Genomic DNA, 18,292 nt, shown 5'->3' on the forward strand with positions numbered 1-18,292 from the left:
TTGCGGCCCTTGTATAATTATATTTGCTTAGACCTGGTGTTGATATGTTTGAATGGTGCAACAATTACAACATGTGCTAACAGAGATGTGTACACTGCCTGTAGGATTCGCATTTAAATTTGCGGTGGTAAATTATTTTGTGTTGTAAGAGCAATAGTTTTTTTTACTTAGAGAGGCCTCTTTATGAAAGGCAAGTCGCATGTGCTTAGTTTTACTAGGCAAGCCACTTCCAACACAAATGTTGCACGCGCGGGACAATAGGGCGCAGCAGGGATGCCAGCAGCCGCCTCGTCGCGACGCGAGCTGGACAAAGCAAGCAAATATGAACGAATTCTGTATGAAAGTTTTTCTGCTGCTAGATGGCTGTCGTTAGCTACAAAGTGCTAAAACGCAATATTTCAGGTTTTTACCCCCCAAGCAAAGGCCCCTGGGAGTGCAGCCTCATAAACTTTTACAAAGCACCTTCATACCACTCTACGCCATGTCTGAAAATTTGAAGGTTCTACGATGTCTACTTTTTCTATAAAGCTTCGGACAAAACTCGGTCTGAAACAAACCATAGGAAACCATAGGAAACCATAGGAAACCATAGGAAACCAAAAAAGAATAACGGCAAAAACAAGATATGTCCCGAAAATAAATTTTCGGCCCATATAATAAGTCGGGCGATTATTTTAACTAAAACTGAGAAATTTTGACTTAAAAATTAAAATTTTGACAAATTTTGCCAAGAAATATATTTTTTTTAACAAAATTTTGGACCTTAAGAAATACATTGATTTCAACAACATATTTTGGTTTAAAGTATAGCATTGATGTCTTAGCGTCACAACCAGACGTTTTAGCTGTTTTACCACCTATACCGGTCAACACCCTAATCAGTTTTTTTTTCGGGTTTATGCAAAACTTAAGAAAATGCTAATAAAGATATAATACAGTTAAAATTTAGTTGAATATATGTCAAAACTAAATTTAAATCTATTGAACGACAATTTCGAAAAGCTTATAAGAGTTTTTGTAATTTTGTAAACGATTTATGTGAATTTTGATTCGATTTTGGCTTAAAATAGTTTTCACAAATTTTGACTTAACGTGAAAATTTTGACAAAAGTTTGAGACTGTTTTACAAGTAAAACAATAACCGCCCTACTAATAAGGCTACTACACGCGCTGTTATTAAACAACGATTATCTGTTAATGTATTACAAGAACTTGCAAACAGCAGAAAACAAGACCGTAGTGCTCCACACTGTGACAATATTTTAGCCGTATTAATTTAGGCCCAGTTTTTACCCTTTTCTTCTTGTGTTTACGGAAATAATAAAAAAATGAGGCCGCGTGCTTTTTATTTTGTGAAAAGCTGGCCAAGTTATCGGTTGTTGCCATTTGAATTTATTTGTGTGTGGTAAGGTTTTTCACAAAAAAAAATCAAAGGGGTACACGAGTGTGGATAAGAGTTTTCAATCTGAAATAACTATGCTATTCTACTTGCAGAAACCACATAGATGAAAATCCAACTAACAAAGCGACGCATTTCTCCAAAAAAGTTTTAACAGCCTTGCATATTTTTCTGTTCGCTTTATTGTACATTTTTTGACCATACTAATAAAATTGCCTCTCAAATCCTTCTCATTATTTAAAATGTGTGCTAGTGACTAGTCTATCAAAACTAGGACGCGAGCCCAGCCATCTGAAAATTTGGCGTGTAAGTAATGCAAATAATGTGTAACAGTTTGTTTATTTGTTTGTCCGACGTTTCGGCTAACTATCCAATTTGTTGCATTACTTCGGGTGTTGTTGGGCGTGGTGTGTTACATTTCCTGATAAAGGCCTAGATAGTTTGCCAATACATCGCACAAACAAATAAACACCAGAATAACTTAGTTTTAGTATTTACTATACCTGGTAGCAACAACATTTTTACAGCTTTATAGCAAACCGTGTTTACCACAATTGGTTTGTTGTTGTTTGTAAGTACTGTTGTTCGGAAGTTTCAATAATAGTTGATGCATATTTCAACACAACATTTAATAGAAGAGTCGCAATACAAGCATGTATTTCCTGTTAAAAACTAGATTTAAAAGTGAAACAACTACTCATACTTTTTGTTATAAAAATTGTTTTGAAAAACTGTACAAATTATTATGGCAACGCAAAATTAACTAATATTATGTACAAAGACGTCAGATAGTATGTACAAAGACGTCAGAGTGAAAACGGCGTCTTCATGGCGAAGTTTTAGCGCTAGAAACACAAGAGGCAAAAAAGCAACCGAAAACCATTTAAAGAGCGAATCAAACTAAAAATGCGTTTCATTTGGACCACTGCACTTCAAAACGAAGTTGATGTCACAAAACTACTGTGACATCACCGGTCGGCGGTGGTTTTGATGGTGGAGCGCCTCCTGGCGTTCACAACCACAGCGCTCCAGCTCCCCCGCGCAACAGCGTCGATGCTTTTCAGCCTTCGAAGCGAGTGGTTCTTTAAAACACCAAAGGCCTTGACGCAAAGCTGCTCGACGGTGGCCGAGTAGAGAAGCGGGTTAAGCACGCTGTTAATGGGAAGCAGGACGATCGCGCTGACCGCATAAGCAACGCCGGACATTTGCACGCCGCCGAGGTGGACGTAGCTCAACACACAGACCGGTACCCAGCAGCAAAAGTCGGTAAAGATGAGGCGCGCTATGCGGCTCTGCAACTTTGCGTTGCGGTCGTTCTCGCTCGACTGTACGCGCGCGCGCCCTTTGCGATAGATGTATAAGTAGGCGACCGCTATGTAGACGAACAGAATGAGGTTGAGGCTGAGCAGCGCTGTAGAGAAGTGCCACGACTGGTCGGCATGCGCGCTACTGAACAGGCGCGGCATGCACACGCTGTTCTCGCCGTAGTAGCCGAAGTGGCCGCGAACCGCGAGACCGTGGTGCCGCAAGTACAGCAACACGCTCGACCACGAGTTTACATCCAGGCTAGCGTTGACTCGGCGACTCATACGCGCCGCCAACTCGCCCAACTCGGATTTGCTGAGCACTTCGGATCGTGTAAAGAGGTTCGGCATCCATACGCTAGACGTAAAGTAGCCGCCGCCAAAGTCAAGCAGTGGAACTGCTGCAAGCGCGAGACATACCAGCCACACTGATACCAGTAGCAGGAGTGCTGTGCGCTGTCGGATGTTGGACACTCTCAGGGGTTTGCGCAGAGTGATCACGCGTAAAGTTGTGGTGACCGACATGAAAAGGATCGAAGCCTCGCTAGATAAGACAACGAGGAAGCCGAGTAAGGAACAAGTTACGCTCAGTCGCCACTCGCGGTCGCTGCTCCAGTAGCTGCCGGAAAAACGCAGCGAAAAAGCGGCGACCGTGGCCAGGTAAACACCCAGCAGTAGGTCGGCTGCTGCCAGGTTGAGCACAAGCAGCAGGTTGAGACTGGTGAAGGGCGAGCTGTAGTTAGTGTTGCGCAGCTTCCTGCAAACGGTGAAGATCACAATGAGATTGCCGGCTGTGGCCATGAAGGCCATGATCCAAAGAAGGGCGCGCAGGAACTCGTTGGAGATCATTTCGTACACGGAGGAGAAGACTCCGGCCTCGTCGCTCCCATCGGCGCAGTCTGCGCGTCCGTCTTTCACGGCGCTGCGGTCAACGGAAAGCGGCGTCCCGCCCCAGCAGTAAAACCTCCCGGGGCAAGCATCCTCCGCCTCGTCCGATCCTCTCTCGCAATCCACCTTACCATCACACAGCTGCTTGATGTCTATTGTAGGGGGTTTCCCAGGGTCACAGGGTACCCTCGTGGGGCAGTCCCGTTCGTCGAAGCCTTGCGGACATTGCGCCCCAATGTAGTGCCAAGCTGGGTCCGGCTCGCCGTCGCAGTAGCGCTCGCCCATGCGGAAGTGAAAGCGACAGGGGTCAGTGCAGAAGGCTGGTTGCTCCGGGCAGTTTGAACACTCGTCACTCATGTCGTCGCACTCTGGTCTTTTGTCGCACTCCGTTGCCTGAACAGACCCGTACTTTGTACTACAGTTTACCAGTCGGCCTTCCCCAAATGCTTCCATGGCTTGACAGTGCCTCTCGTCCGCTCCGCCTTCACATTGAACCACCCCGTTGCATATGACATCAACCAATTTGGAGCAGTTGCTTACGTCATTGGCGCATGGCATCTCGTCCAGTTCGCACTCCGAGGTGAAATTAGCGAATACGTCCTCGCAAATCGCCAGGCTTCGCGCGTCTTCGCAAAAGCACTCGTCCGAAAGGTCGACGCAGTCCACAACTCCGTCGCAAACCTGCGATCGACCGACAGTCGTGGAGTTGTCGAAACATCGAAAGCAGGAGTTTGCGCTACACAAGTCCGACTTGTCCTTGCACTGCGCCACTTTATCGAGCAAGTTGGCTTGGGGGAGAAGGCAAGCGACTGGTGAGTGTGCCCCGAAGCACTTGAAACCGGAAACTGTGGGTTGGAGTTCGTCACTTCCGTCCGGGCAGTGCTTCTTGCGGTCGCAAAATCCCCGCAGAGGAATAAAACTGCCGTCAAGGCATGGAAAGGGCGTCTTGCATGCCTCGTCATCACAGCCCGAAATGCAGACAGTTTTAGATGAGTTAGAACTCGTATGTGGTACAGTGACGCACGTTGCGTTCACACCAGTCAACTTGTGCTGCATCATAAGCGCTTTGGTAGCGTTTTCACCTTTACATACTGACACCCGTACGACGCAGCTCGAGCAGGGCACCAAGCTGGTGGCACACGGCTCGTCGCTTCCGTCTAAACAGTCTTTAACGCCATCGCTCAGTTTCTGAAGGTCGATACAGCGACCCTGACCCTCACACGTTCGGTTTTCATTCCCCGTACACCCGCAAAGGGCCTGGTGTTGTGAGCAGTCGCACGGGATTTCATCACTCCAATCTCCGCAGTCGTTCAAGCCGTCGCACACCAGCTGGGCATTAATCCAGGCTCGGTGGCAGCCTGTTTCAGCTGGGCTTCCAACACACTTACACGCAAAGGTGCCAACTGGCAGGCTGCAGTTGGACTCGTCGCTCCAGTCGCTGCAGTCGTTAATGCTGTCGCAGAACTTGGGCTCCAGTACACAGCCGATTTTCGCTGTTTCCGGGCAAGAGCTAGGGTCCTGGTCGTAGCAGGCGCAAGGAAGCCACCCTGCAGTACATTTGCAGCCAATCTCGTCCTCCCAGCGCCCACAGTCGTTCTCGCCGTCGCACAACCAGTCCTTGCTGATGCACCACTCCGAGCCTGGGCACTGGATCCTGTCCGGAAAATTACAACAGGGAGGTTCGTCAGTGGCAAGCGGGCAGTCGTTGAGCCCGTCGCACATTTTAAAGGAGTCGATACAGGTTAAAGTGCAGTTTGGATTGTGTGAGGGGCAGGGGCAACGACGCTGTTCGAAGGGGCAAGCGCACTCCATTTCGTCGCTCGCGTCGCTACAGTCGTTGACGTAATCGCATTCCTAGTCTTCGGGAATGCACTTGGGCCCATCGCCGCAGTCCTGGCCTATTTTCCCGCACGCACACTCGAACTGATCATCACCACATGTGCAGTTCTGCTCGTCGCTCCAATCGTAGCAGTCGTTACGGCCGTTGCACCTCAAGGCTGGGTCAAGGCAGCCTCTGCAGTTGTCCCAAGCGCTTCCAAGTTGGCCGTAGCAGGCGCAGGTAAATTTATCGCCCGGGCAGGTGCAGTTGAACTCGTCCAACCCGCCCGGACAGTCCAAAAAGCCGTCGCATGTTTCGTTGGCGAATATACAGTGAACGCCCTTCGCGCAGACTGTGCCCGCCTGCCAGGGACAGTCGATTTTATCGGACGCGCAAACGCAGTCTCTTTCGTCGCTGCCGTCGCCGCACTGGTCGAAAGAGTCGCAGCGTACCGATTGTGGGAGGCATCCATTATAGTTTGGACACGTCTTGGTCGCGTTGGCGAAGCAATCGCACTGGAACTGGTTAGGCGAGCAAGAACACCCGGCCTCGTCCTCCCAGGCATTGCAGTTGTTCTGGCCGTCGCAGAAAAACGATTTTTTGGTGCAACTGCGGTCCGCAGTCTGTCCTGTGATCGCGCATTGTATGAAGCCTTCAGAACAAGGGCAGTCGGCTTCGTCGGTTCCGTTTACGCAATCCGGCACGCCGTCGCAAAAAGTGGAAAGCGGTATAAGCTTAGAGTCGACGCAACCCTCTATATTGTTACAGGGGCAAGGTAGCCACTGTTCTCTACAGTAAAGCTCATCGGTTCCCAGCATACAGTTCTCGACTCCATCGCACGCTGCACCCCTGGGGTAGCACCCTGCCCCCCCGTAGCATTTTGGGGCTGGAAACTTGCACCCACACTGGAGCCGGTCCCCGTCGCAGCTGCAGTAGAGCTCGTCGCTTTGGTCGTCGCAGTCCGGGACCCCATCGCACACCCACCCTGGGGGTATTGTGGCCCCCAATTGGATGACGGAAGCGTTGTTTCTGGGGTTTGGGTGAAGTAGGGGTCCGTCATCCATCGGACACCCACATCGATACGGTTTTGTGCAATGTTCTGAAGGGATAACAAGGCTAGTTTTATATGTTTGTGAAAATGTATGTTGCATAAATTCACGGATAATTTTCTATTTATGCGGAATTAAAACTTGTATATTAGATAGTAATTATTATTAATCAATATACTGTTGCTGCCAGGCATTGTTTCAATTGTTCTTTCGGCAAAATTTTATTAAAATGTCTCTCTAGATATTATTAGCGAAACAAGGCATAACTGTATTTTAAAATGGAATTCACTAAACTAATATATAGGTAACATATTTATAAATAAACCAAGTTATAAGAACCATTTCATTTATTAAGATAATTATTGTATTGTTGCATAATAATTAACCCTAAAATAAAACATTTTTAGAAGCTTCTCGGTCATGCACCAAACAACGCCAAATACTACTTAAAAATCATTCATCAAAGTTCTTTATCGATTTAACTATATAATAAGACATCAAACCTGCGCAATCGTAGCAGCGAATTCTCTTTTCCTGAAGAGAGTCCGCGAAATCGTTGACTGACGAACACCAGTAGAAGTCTACCCCCGCTGTAGTGCAGCTGTGGTAAACCTCACCTTTATACGTGAAGGGAAACACGCAGGGCAAGGGTGACGTCGTGCACTCGTGACTTGCTGCGCCTGTGACAAGGCAAACGAAACAGTCGGTTTATAGCCAGAACTATCCAGCCTTGCCAGGGGTTTTCATTGAAATTGCAATTTTACGATTAGTGATACGGCCTTTACAGTGATTTTTATCCTTATGACCTACGGCGCCCCTAAAAGATATTAAATAGATTTTCGCCACCACGACTGGAATTTTCGTTGAGTATTTTACTGAAATATCACTATAAATGAAACTGGTACATCACAATCAACTTAAAACAGATGGGAAAATGTCATTTAAGATAATGGTCTCTAATCGTACACAAATAGTTGTATCAAGAAGCTTACCAACTAAGCAAAAGTCAGATTCTTAAAAATTCTCAAATACCTATCGGCACCCTTGGACATTATAAATGGTACATCAGGGCGCCGCGGCACTCCGGTTAGAAACCACTGCTTTAGTAGGTCGTTTTTACCAGGGCTGTGGAGTCGGGGTTTGGACTCGACGGAGTCGGTTTGTTTGTCTGGAATCGGACTCGGGACTCGAGTAAGACTACATAAAACTATCCGTGTCAGAAGTCATCCATACGTTTCGCAACACATTAAAGTTTTTTGTTTCAAAAATCGGAATATATACTTTGTCGGAAATATTGAAGGTACAGATTTATCGAAAGCTATGGTTAGATCTTTTTATTAAATCAGTGACGTTTATGACTACGTTTTGTTCAAAGCGTTTTTGGGCCGTGATTGACATCCTAAACAACATGTTAACAAATGGAATCCATCTACAAAACAAATTCTTTGCAACAATTAGTTTAAGGTAAATATTACCCAACTACACTAAAACAACCAAAATTTATTGTGAAAACGTATGGCTTTAGGTGATTTAATAGGCCAGTGACTAACTTAAGAAAACGCAAAAGTTAAATTACAAACAGGCTTACCTGTAACCAAAAAAGCCCACGCCAGAAGGCACAGTTCGGAATTTGACGCCATTCGGGATTTGTCGCCATTCATCATCTGTTTTTGGAAACTTGTGTCTCGAAAAAAAATTGATATCAGCACAAATGTGTTAACAATAAAGCTTTACATAAAACATTATAAGATTTCTCATTAACTCTTGCAAAACTGTACCGCCATCAACAGCTGTGCTTCTGAACTATTTTTTAACCTCGTTACCAAAGCGTCACAAAGCAGCTTTGAAAAACAAAATATTCTTTTCAGCTTTTAAAAATGAAATTAGAATTTAAATTAAATTTTTTGAGTTTTTAAAACCAGATTATACATAAACCTAATTAGAAATAAAAATAAGCTAATATCTGACTACAATTTCTAGGTAAAATCTCCATGGTTTTAAAGAGTTAGCAATTTTAAAAATGTGAACGGAAATATTCGTACATTAGCAATGGCAATTATCAGGCTAAACAACTCACTTGCATGACAATCGGAATTTAGACTGAAATCCAAGTAAGAATACCCTAGCAACACAAAAATTAGATTGGAATTAGAATTCGCAGAATCACTGTGATGTGTCAAATTAGTCAACCTTAAATATTTAGTCCTCAAAATCTTGTAATTCAACAAAAGTAATTCAATCTGACCTCCTTAACGCTTACAGACGATACGCATGACAGGTTATTGCATACAGTTTTCGCCAAGAGTGCCAAGAATCCGTACTGGCAATTAAGTACTAATAACCTAAAAATACCCTTTTTACGGAAACCTTTGTTTTATTTTGGTACCAATTGCTACACCACAAGCTTGTAAGACAACTCCACTCAACTTCGGCTTTCCCTGTCATTCCTGTAGGTTAAATCAATTTTAATTGGGGGGAAAGTTTGAATTCTTTCCCTTCTGCTTTATACAATTCCCCGTGATTACCGATACTTTCTTGAGCGTTACTGTTGCTTCAACTTGTTTTGTGGAAAAGTGGTTAAACAGTTATAATGAAAATATTCCCATTTACCTTGTTAGCTTTTGGCCTCCATTGGTAAACCCATATAAAAGTTACGCGCCATCAAAACAGTAATATTTAGGCTTCTTTTAACAGACCTATACAACTACAAAAAAGACGGCCATACATTTTGCTACAAAATGCGATCGGTTTAAATATTCCGCCGTTAGGAATAATACAGTTGAAGTTAAACCGCCATAAGAGCGATGCTTATGGGCTAAGCGACGGACAGTCGAAACCCACAGATCACGCAAGGACCGTGGAGAGCGATCAAATTACGAATTTCTGCAAGCACTACGTGATTTGAGCGCAACGGTCGCAAAAGACGGTGCACAATTGTGAAACGCATTTGATATTTCTTTATTTTCTTGTTGGGGCTAGGACCATTAAATTGCTGAACTACTGATGTAAACAATCCAACGCTTGGTGAATTCTGCTTCACAATGATAGCAAGAGCCGACCTCAAGGCGCTATGAACGCTTGGCTGCCAGAAGCCAGTTATTATGTTTATGAGCAATTAAACATTGAAATGAATTCCACTATGGGTGTCACCTCAATCCCCTACTCGATCCAGAAATCAAAGCTAACTTTCCAATGGAGACATGCTAAATGAATTTGTTTAGCAGTTTATGCAGTATTTTACCGACAAGGCCAAACCAGTATTTCTCAACTTTTTTTCGCGGCCCAAAATACTATAGGAGTAGTTTTAAGTATATTAGTTGCGTTTAGGCGACCCTATAGACTCTTTACTGAACTCAAGCGTGTAAACATAACTCATTACCATAAAAAAGTTTTTTTAATTTAAATAAGCAATGTTTTCGTACTGCTTCCACCTTTATTCAAGTATAGGAGAAATCTTGCTCAGGACCAATCTCGGCAAATCTAAGCATATAATAACTACTGCAGATTGCGACCCAACAAAAATAAACGGCGATCGAATATTTCGTCGCGACCCATGGGCAGAGTGCTTGAAACGAAATGCATGCTTACGTCTGCAGTTTGGCGTAATACCAACGCCATTCATTCACCAATGGTATTTTACTTTGCTGTATCCACACCAACATTCTTAACAGTACTTCAAGTTTGTGCTTTCAGTTCGCTTCACACGTTTATCCTCTGTTTTTCGAGCGATTAATAATTTTAGTAGGTCTACCGGTATATCATTACTTTAAAGTTCCGGTGAAGTTTGACAGGAATTGTTCATTCACCTAGGATATTTTAGTTCACTGTAGGCGGCTATCCACACTGACGCGCTTATCAATACTTTAAAGTTGTACTGTAAGTTCGCCACAGTCATCACTCCTTCGTTTTTCGAGTGATTAAACATTGACTAGTATTATTACCTCAAAGTTCCGTCGAAGTTTTCGCGGCCATTTCCTACGCTCTCGTAAATACGATCACTTCTTACTGGATACATACAATGCGCCGACCGCAAAATACACAATTGACCGATTAGGGCGACTTGGCAGAGATTTCAGAGAATTCGAAACATACATGAGGACGGGTTAAACTGGGAGCACGAAATTTCTTTCGCAATTAAATCTGTCCGGGTATAAAGACGTTAGAAAAATATTTTTATCAATGTGCTACGTATGTTGAGGCCTGCAACCCTCCGTATTTCTAAAATTTTCCCTCAATTTTGCGGTCTCCATCTGATAAAATTGTGTTGTGAGAAATTTGACTTAGGCCTTTATTTTTTTTAACAAAGCCAAATTTGTTAATGGAAGTCCCCTTATATTATGCCCAATTTTATGTGATTGTTTGCCATGAAAATCATAGTTGTTTCAGGCGTCCTTATTTTGTGTGGTGTAGAATAGAGGGATGATAGGCCTGCGTCCTGCGTGTAGCGTCATGAAACAACAAAGTTACCGCAATTAGGTTACCTTTATTTTTACATTGTAAACACTTCACCTACGTTTTAATGTTAAACAAAGATTAATTAAAAGTTTATATTCAACAAACAGCAATTGTTAAACTCTGTTACAGTTTTACGCAAGGGTCTTTTTATTAACTAAACGTAAAAGAAAAGCGGAAATATTAAAAATTCGTTATAGTTTGAAACACTATACGGATCTGTTCATAAGTTTAATGGTGAAAATAACGGCTCAAATAGACGTATAAAGCGACATGCTTTATTGTTCAAACGTTTCGGCAAATGCTCATGCCATCATCAGTGATATGAAGGCCACATCAGTTACACCCGTTTATTTACACTTTAGTCGCTTAAAGGAATGATCGTTATAGTTGTCTCTGAATTTGAATTATAAACTTTCCGAATTGCAGCTAACGCCAAGCTCACCTCACCAACTTGGAACGTGGCGTTGTTTTGCACAATGTGCGAAAAAACGTGCGCACATTTTTGAGTGAGAGTTTGAGTTTGAGTTGCGCTTGTATAACCTCTCAAAATGTGAGTACATTTTCATTGAAAAATGTTGCACATGTTGTGCACATTTTGGCGTTCACATTTATGCGCACATTGTGCAAAAAATGTCCGCATCCCCGTCTCCAGCTCTCGTCCCCATTGACAGCCCAACAACAAACATTGTCAAACACGGAAGCAAAATACTTGAATCTCATGTGACCAACCTCCTTTGTTTGGTGAAATTCCGACACTGTGATAAGCATGGTCCTATGACCTTGACACAACAACTGGGTCAAGTGGGTAAACCATTTGCAGGTTGCGCAGCTCTTTTTCGAATTTGTGGCAAATCAAAAAAACATAATATTTTGTAGCTTAACAACTCTTTGGTTAACTTTTGCGAAAGTGAGTGTTTTAGAAATCGTCAAAAATCGAAAAAATGTCAAGGCTATTCTGATTTGAACCAGGTTAAGGCGGCTCTAACCGGTTTCCGTTCAAATACCCGGTAAATTACAAATAAAAAGTGTCATCAAACTATATATGTTGCACTGAATATGTTAAGAATGGAAATCACCTTGACCCTTGCAAGATAAATGTCGACCTTAATTCCTGATCAGTAACAGCAAAATAATCTAGCAAAGCTATAGCAATTCAGGTCAGACACATTAACCAGATCTTAAAAGATATATATATATTTCGCCAAATAAGGCATCGTTAGTATATCTGAATAAAAACAAACGCAACAGTATAAGAAACGACCTTTTTTGGCTTTGCAAAAAAATTATTTGCAATAAAGAAAAACAAGTCTGCTTTAAGAAATAGCGCGACAAATAGGTTTATGACGCAAAATCGTGTTTGGTGTCGACCGATGCTTGAGAGTGCAGACCGTGTAAAAACGCTCATATGCAGATATCAGTGCTGGATTTTTTGTTTATAATGTATATTAGATCAAATGTTACACTTTAACCATTTCAGAAAAACGCTCATAATATCCTACAAGGAAACTGAAACAATTTAAAATTTATGTGGAGTAGTTTTAAGTACTTTAAAGCTTAGAATGCAGTACTTTTTCTGTCAAGGAACGCCATTTTTTCAATAGCGGATAACACACAGCCGGGAATGCCAATTTGGCTCTTTGCAGCTCAATATGTGTACATATTAACCTTAAACAAACTTTAAAAAAATTGTATAATTTTCTCCTTTCATTTTGACAAATTAACAAATTCTCGCAGTTAAATCGTGTGCATAGAAAATTAAAAAAAAAGAGTAATTAGGAACTTTCGCGTAACTGTGAGATTATTTATTGACCAAACTAACAAATATTGCTGTGTCTGACTTAACTTATCGTTTATAGTGTTTTATGAAAGCAAACTTAGATGTTTCATACTGCGAAAAAAAATATAGTAGAACATTAAATTTCAAAGAGGTAATTAGATCCTTAGAATTCGCAGCAAAACGCTTGAAAGATACGATTGTGCTATTCAAACACAGGTTAGGGTTAACCTATAATGCTATTTACTGCAGTCAGATCAGTGGTAAAAATAGAATAATTTTCCTTTTGGAATTGCAATGACAAATTTAATACCTGAATGCGTTAAAATTATCCGAGACAACGTCATAACAGAACGGCTGAAACGAGTAACCTTAGTAAACCTGAGGTTGTCGTTTGGTTAAGTGCACAAATGCAACTGAAGTCGTTGTTTAAATACATTTAAGCGCCTGGCGAAAAAGGTCTGAAAAAATAAGATTTTTTTCAATTCAACTTTTTTTTAGGGATACGGCGTATCTGCAAAAATTATTATACCTGAACGCCCCTCCAAACCGATCAGGTCTACGTCCACCACTGATGTACATTTCATACAGTACACTAATAATATAGCAACAGCATATTTATAGTACACTAATAAGGGCGAATATTTTTTGACTTTTCAAAAAAAGTCAAAATTTTGTCAAAATTTACACGTTAGGTCAAAATTTGTCAAATATTTTTTATCAAAAATCGAATAAAAATGCACATAAACCGTTTACAAAATAAAAAAAAACTTTGATCAGCTTTTTTAAATTGGTCGTATTTTTTTTTTAATTTATCGTTAAATTTTATCAAAAAAAATTAGTTTTGACTTATATTCAAAGTCTTTTCAACGGTATTATATCTTCATTTGAGAAATATACGTTATAAAAAATGTGTGAATAACGACTCCTAGATTATTTAAATTAATTTATTTCTAACAGGTCAAAATTTTGTCAAAATAAATTATTTTTACGTCAAAATTTGTCAAAAATTTCATTTTTCAGGTCAAAAAAGCAATCGTTTACGGATTTCACATGTTTTAACAAGCAGCATAATTATCTGGTAAAATTTTTTCAAACTAAGTATTTCTATTGTAGGAACAGGAAATGTCACAAATCACTAAATAATAGCTGTTTGAAAAATTTCGAAAGATTCGACGGGATTGCAATAATTTAGCATGTGCTGGCATATCCAAGGTGATCCATTTCACGGGCCAGCTGGCACATACCACACGGCTTCATAAAGCTGTTCATCACACAGCAGTCGCCACAGATGCTCCCCTGTTTAATAAAAATAAATTGAAAAGGACAGTTACACAGATATCTTATGAGGAACCATATCAAATACTAAATTCTAAACTGTATTAAATAATACATAGAAAGTCAACGCAGACTCGCCGAAGTTGTCGATCAATGATGCAAGCAAGGCAGGCTAACAAAACAACTTGTTTGCAGTGAGGTTCGTACTCACGAACTCCGGTTATACTGGGTCCGTCACTCTACCGAATGAGCTAAACAGGCTCGAATGTAAGTTCAACGCTTGTACCATTTGTGCGCCTTATTTGTAGGTCAAACGCTTTTAGCATTGTAAGTTCAAACGGTTATTTTTCCAAGTCCAGTCTTTTGCAAAAAATAACAATTCAAGTTCCTTTCTAAGCCATCAATTGCCCAAGTCTGCGTCAAAGTCTGAGTGAAGTCACATTAAGAGCTATTTAACTTTAAGTTCATTCATTAACATTCGAAATTAAACGTTAAACTATTAAATTCGGTAAACTCGCCCGTTTATGATCAATAAATCATTTAAAAATAATAAAAACGTAATAGACAGAAAGCAAATTAATTTACGTGCACAATTTTAGATAAACCTAATTGTTAAAAAAAAATTATTGATTGAAAACATTAATTTTAGCCCGAGTTTTTTGACAAAATGATTCAAGTCCAAGTCAGTTCTTTTGTCCGAAAGACTTAAGTCAAGTCAAATCATTTGAAAGCATTGACAGAAGTGCACTTAAGGTCAAGTCATTGACGTAAATCATTACAACCCTGAAAACAAAGGCTTCGCTGCGAAATGCCATAAATTTCCAGCAATCGTACCGGTATGTTGTGTGTTCCGCGAAACCTTGACCTCATAGCCATGTGACCCCCAGGAACGCAGCCAGCGCCTTCACCGGAACAACCAACACAGCAGTTCTCGTTCATTCTTACCGCCAAGGCACCAAAGTAGTTGTGGCAGCAGCAGAGGACGCAGCAACCTGCTCACACAAGAGTTTAATGTTGCTTCTATATTATGTTCCGGAATAATCAGAAGTGTTGTAAACAAGTGATTTTGAAATAACGTAAGTCTCAGTCAAGACATTTGTGAAATAATTTAAGTCTTAGTCAAGTCCAAAATAGCAAGTCAATTCCCAGTCCAAGACAAATCTCAGTGAAATCATTAGAGCAAGTCATATTTAACTTAAACCACCATTGTAATAATAACACAACTTACCGTGAAGTTTGGTAAATTTAATAAATAATGAGCAATAATTAATTCAACTAAAAAAATAACGAAAAAACAACATGTAGCATTCTAATCGTTTTACGTGCAAAACTTGAGATAAATAGCTTTTATATTAAAATGAATTTTATATTAAAATGTTGAATGAAAACACTTGATTTTAACCCAATCAATGACTTATTTTTTTTTTCATTACCAAATACGACTTCAAATCAAGTATTTTAAATACATGCTACTTAATATTTCAAATCAAGTCTAAAAGAGTTTTTTTCAAATGTTTTCACTGGATCTTACAACACTGTGTTGTTCCGTTTTATAGGTTTGAAGTGTATGAGGTTGGTTATTCCAGTTTAATTGTCTTGACGTTTTTCTTCTCGATGGCGTTTGACCAAATCAAAATTCCCTCAAAGATTTCGTTCCTGTGTTTTCACCTTTTAGTCCTACTACAAGTGGACGCTTTGATCCTAAATGAATGTCCTACTACTAAACAAACGCGTCTTTAGTGACGAAGAACCTATACAAGGCGAAAGTCATAAAACGTTTTGCAACGGCCTTGGTGAAATAGTTTAAAGAGATGGAATGCGTTTTTACTGTCTCGCTTTTATTTCTGGTTTAATAGTTCTGTAGACTGTAGGTAACAAAAAAGTTCAACAGCATTGCAATAAAAACCAAGCCCGAAACGTAAAGTTTTAAATACCGTAGTCAAACATGCCAAGTTTTACAACCGTTAGTTTCATTAAGCCAATTTGACAAAGTAAAAAACACTTGACTTGACTTAAGTGGTTTCACAAATCACTTGATTGGGACATAGGTATTTTAAAAATGACTTGCTTAAAAACACTGTTAAATGAAATTGGTCTGCTCTTCAAAGTGATTTGCCATTTGTTGTCACTTACAACTTTTGATGTCTTTGTAACACTCGCAGAGACCGCTGCTCCAGTCCACAACGGCAGCCTGCTGCTGTACAACCGTGGTTGTTTGGATGATAGGCTGTGCTGTTATCACCACAGGGCTGGGCGAAATTTTGCTGAAATCTGGCCGCTGACCTTTATTCATGTAGGGTCCCTGTAGCATAAGAGTTGCGGATTCTCGGCAGGTAAAATACATGGGCGTATTAACAAGTGGAACCAAACGGGGATAACAATGGTTAATTTGGGACGAGCATGCTAATTTTCAACAAAAATTGGCGCGAAAAAAATATTGTTGCTCTCTAAATGTCTATATAGGCCGAGGTAAAATGGGACTATAGTTACATAAACTCGAGTATACGACCACGTAAAACAACCCGAGTCCCGACATGCGCATGCGCAGTACCAAATTTTTAAACTGATAAGCTTGCCAACTGGAAATTGTAAAGGTGGAAAAGCATATGTTGGAAACCATGTATTGTAAGTGAATGAATTATACGACACCCCTATATGTGGATTGCTGAATATCCACGTTATTCTAGTTACGTAAATTGGGGAATACAGGATGTAGAGTCAGGACCTGACTCAGGACACCACAAAATCGCGCATTTGACCGGAGTCGGCTCGGGAGTCGGACTCGGGTTTATTTTTTTGACCGAAGTCGGACTCGGGCTATTCTTAACCGACTTGGCAGCCCTGAAACAAACTAGCTCTATCCTAGTCCGTAGTCACAAATTTGGATCATCATGATAAGTTAATTCTATATCTTGTTTGTTAAGTATAGTCTCGCGACCTTGAATTATAGTGCTTATGATAGCAAATTTTGATTTCGTTTAGACTTTGTAGACGATATCTAAAAAAAAACAATAAAAGGTAAGCCTATATAGCCTTGACCAAATACCTTACCCGATCCATCTCCATAGTGAATGCAGGTAAATATGCTTATAGTTTAAAACAAAACTAACAAATAAAAAATCAATTAGGTTTTGGTTATACGTGTCCAATCGGTTTTAAATAGAACCGAACTGGTACAAGTAAAAACTTAAAAAAATCAGGAAACAACAAAAAAACTTCGAGTCCCTCTTATGGTCTGATCGTTAACATGGATAACAAACTGAACATAAATCCTTGTTTGTTTGGTCATTTTTATTTGGAATTTTACACTACGTTTCTTAATTGTAATCATTACAAAATTAACAAGGTTTTGACAATTAAAATTTTCCATTGGATTTTAGTTATTTTTTTGGTAGTAGGCATACTGGTGAAATTCATCACGTTAAGCGATCAGGTATACTTAAGTGTAGTCATGTTGATTCTACGTGTGCTCAGCTGTAGCCCATAGGTGCCAATTTCGAATTTCGACACCCAGTAAAAATAACTTTCAGCAAGTGTTTAGTTTTCAACATTGCCTTCAGGACGCGTTTATAAAAAACTTTATTTTAACAAAAAGGCTATTTTTGATTGGCAACACGATGTTTTTTTTTCGTATAAAAAATAAAACCAACATATGTTATTCCAGTTTAAATGTTATCTATGATTTCTGCCCTTATTCACATAATCTGTATTTCTAAAACGTTCGTATGATTTATTTCATTATCCACATATGTAGGCCTATTAGCTTTAGTAATTCTATAAGCGCAGGGCAATTAGACTAGAAAAAAGGATTGTAAACATAGGCTTAAAACGTCTTCAGAATTTGTCATATTCGTTAAACTTTTTCAGCTTTTCGTAATATGTTGGAAATAAAATTAGAGCCTTTCAGTTTACCCCCAAATTAAGCTGGAATCAGAATTACGGAATTTGCGAAACCTAGAAATTTAACTAAAATTTAACCTAGCCTTCAACCAATTTAAATTAAAGCATTTTTTTTCTCTATCAGAATGTAAAGCACGGTAAAATTGGCGTCCGAATTAGACAACGATAAATCTATCAAGTATAATCTAACCTACTGTCCTCAAGAAAAAAATGTTAAACTTTGTAGTATTCCTTACACCAAAAAACAAAAACGCGTGAGTTGAAAATGAATAAAGAGTTATTCGAAACGTTCAAAATGATACCTATACTTCTGTATGGGCTTTGAGATTCTTATTAGCCTACGTCTTACTCTGATTTGTTTAAGGTAGTATTTATAGTTTTGCTGCAATGCTACCGTTTTCACCTTGACTGCATCTGCCAAGGTAG

General features: G+C 40.2%; 1 protein-coding gene across 1 annotated transcript; it reads right to left on the minus strand.

Moving 5' to 3' along the window:
* Positions 1 to 13,879: 13,879 nt before the first annotated feature.
* LOC146139375 (placenta-specific gene 8 protein-like) lies at positions 13,880 to 17,032 on the minus strand. Its single transcript, XM_083392413.1, has 4 exons — positions 17,018 to 17,032; positions 16,100 to 16,268; positions 14,801 to 14,958; positions 13,880 to 13,987 (listed from the first exon to the last, which is right to left on the minus strand). Exons 1-4 carry the CDS (start codon positions 17,030 to 17,032, stop codon positions 13,880 to 13,882), a joined length of 450 nt encoding a protein of 149 aa, XP_083248539.1.
* Between the last annotated feature and the right edge of the window lie 1,260 nt (positions 17,033 to 18,292).

The sequence above is a fragment of the Ascidiella aspersa genome, chromosome 6 (genome assembly GCF_963924565.1).
Source record: "Ascidiella aspersa chromosome 6, kaAscAspe10.2, whole genome shotgun sequence".
Taxonomy (NCBI): Eukaryota; Metazoa; Chordata; class Ascidiacea; order Phlebobranchia; family Ascidiidae; genus Ascidiella; species Ascidiella aspersa.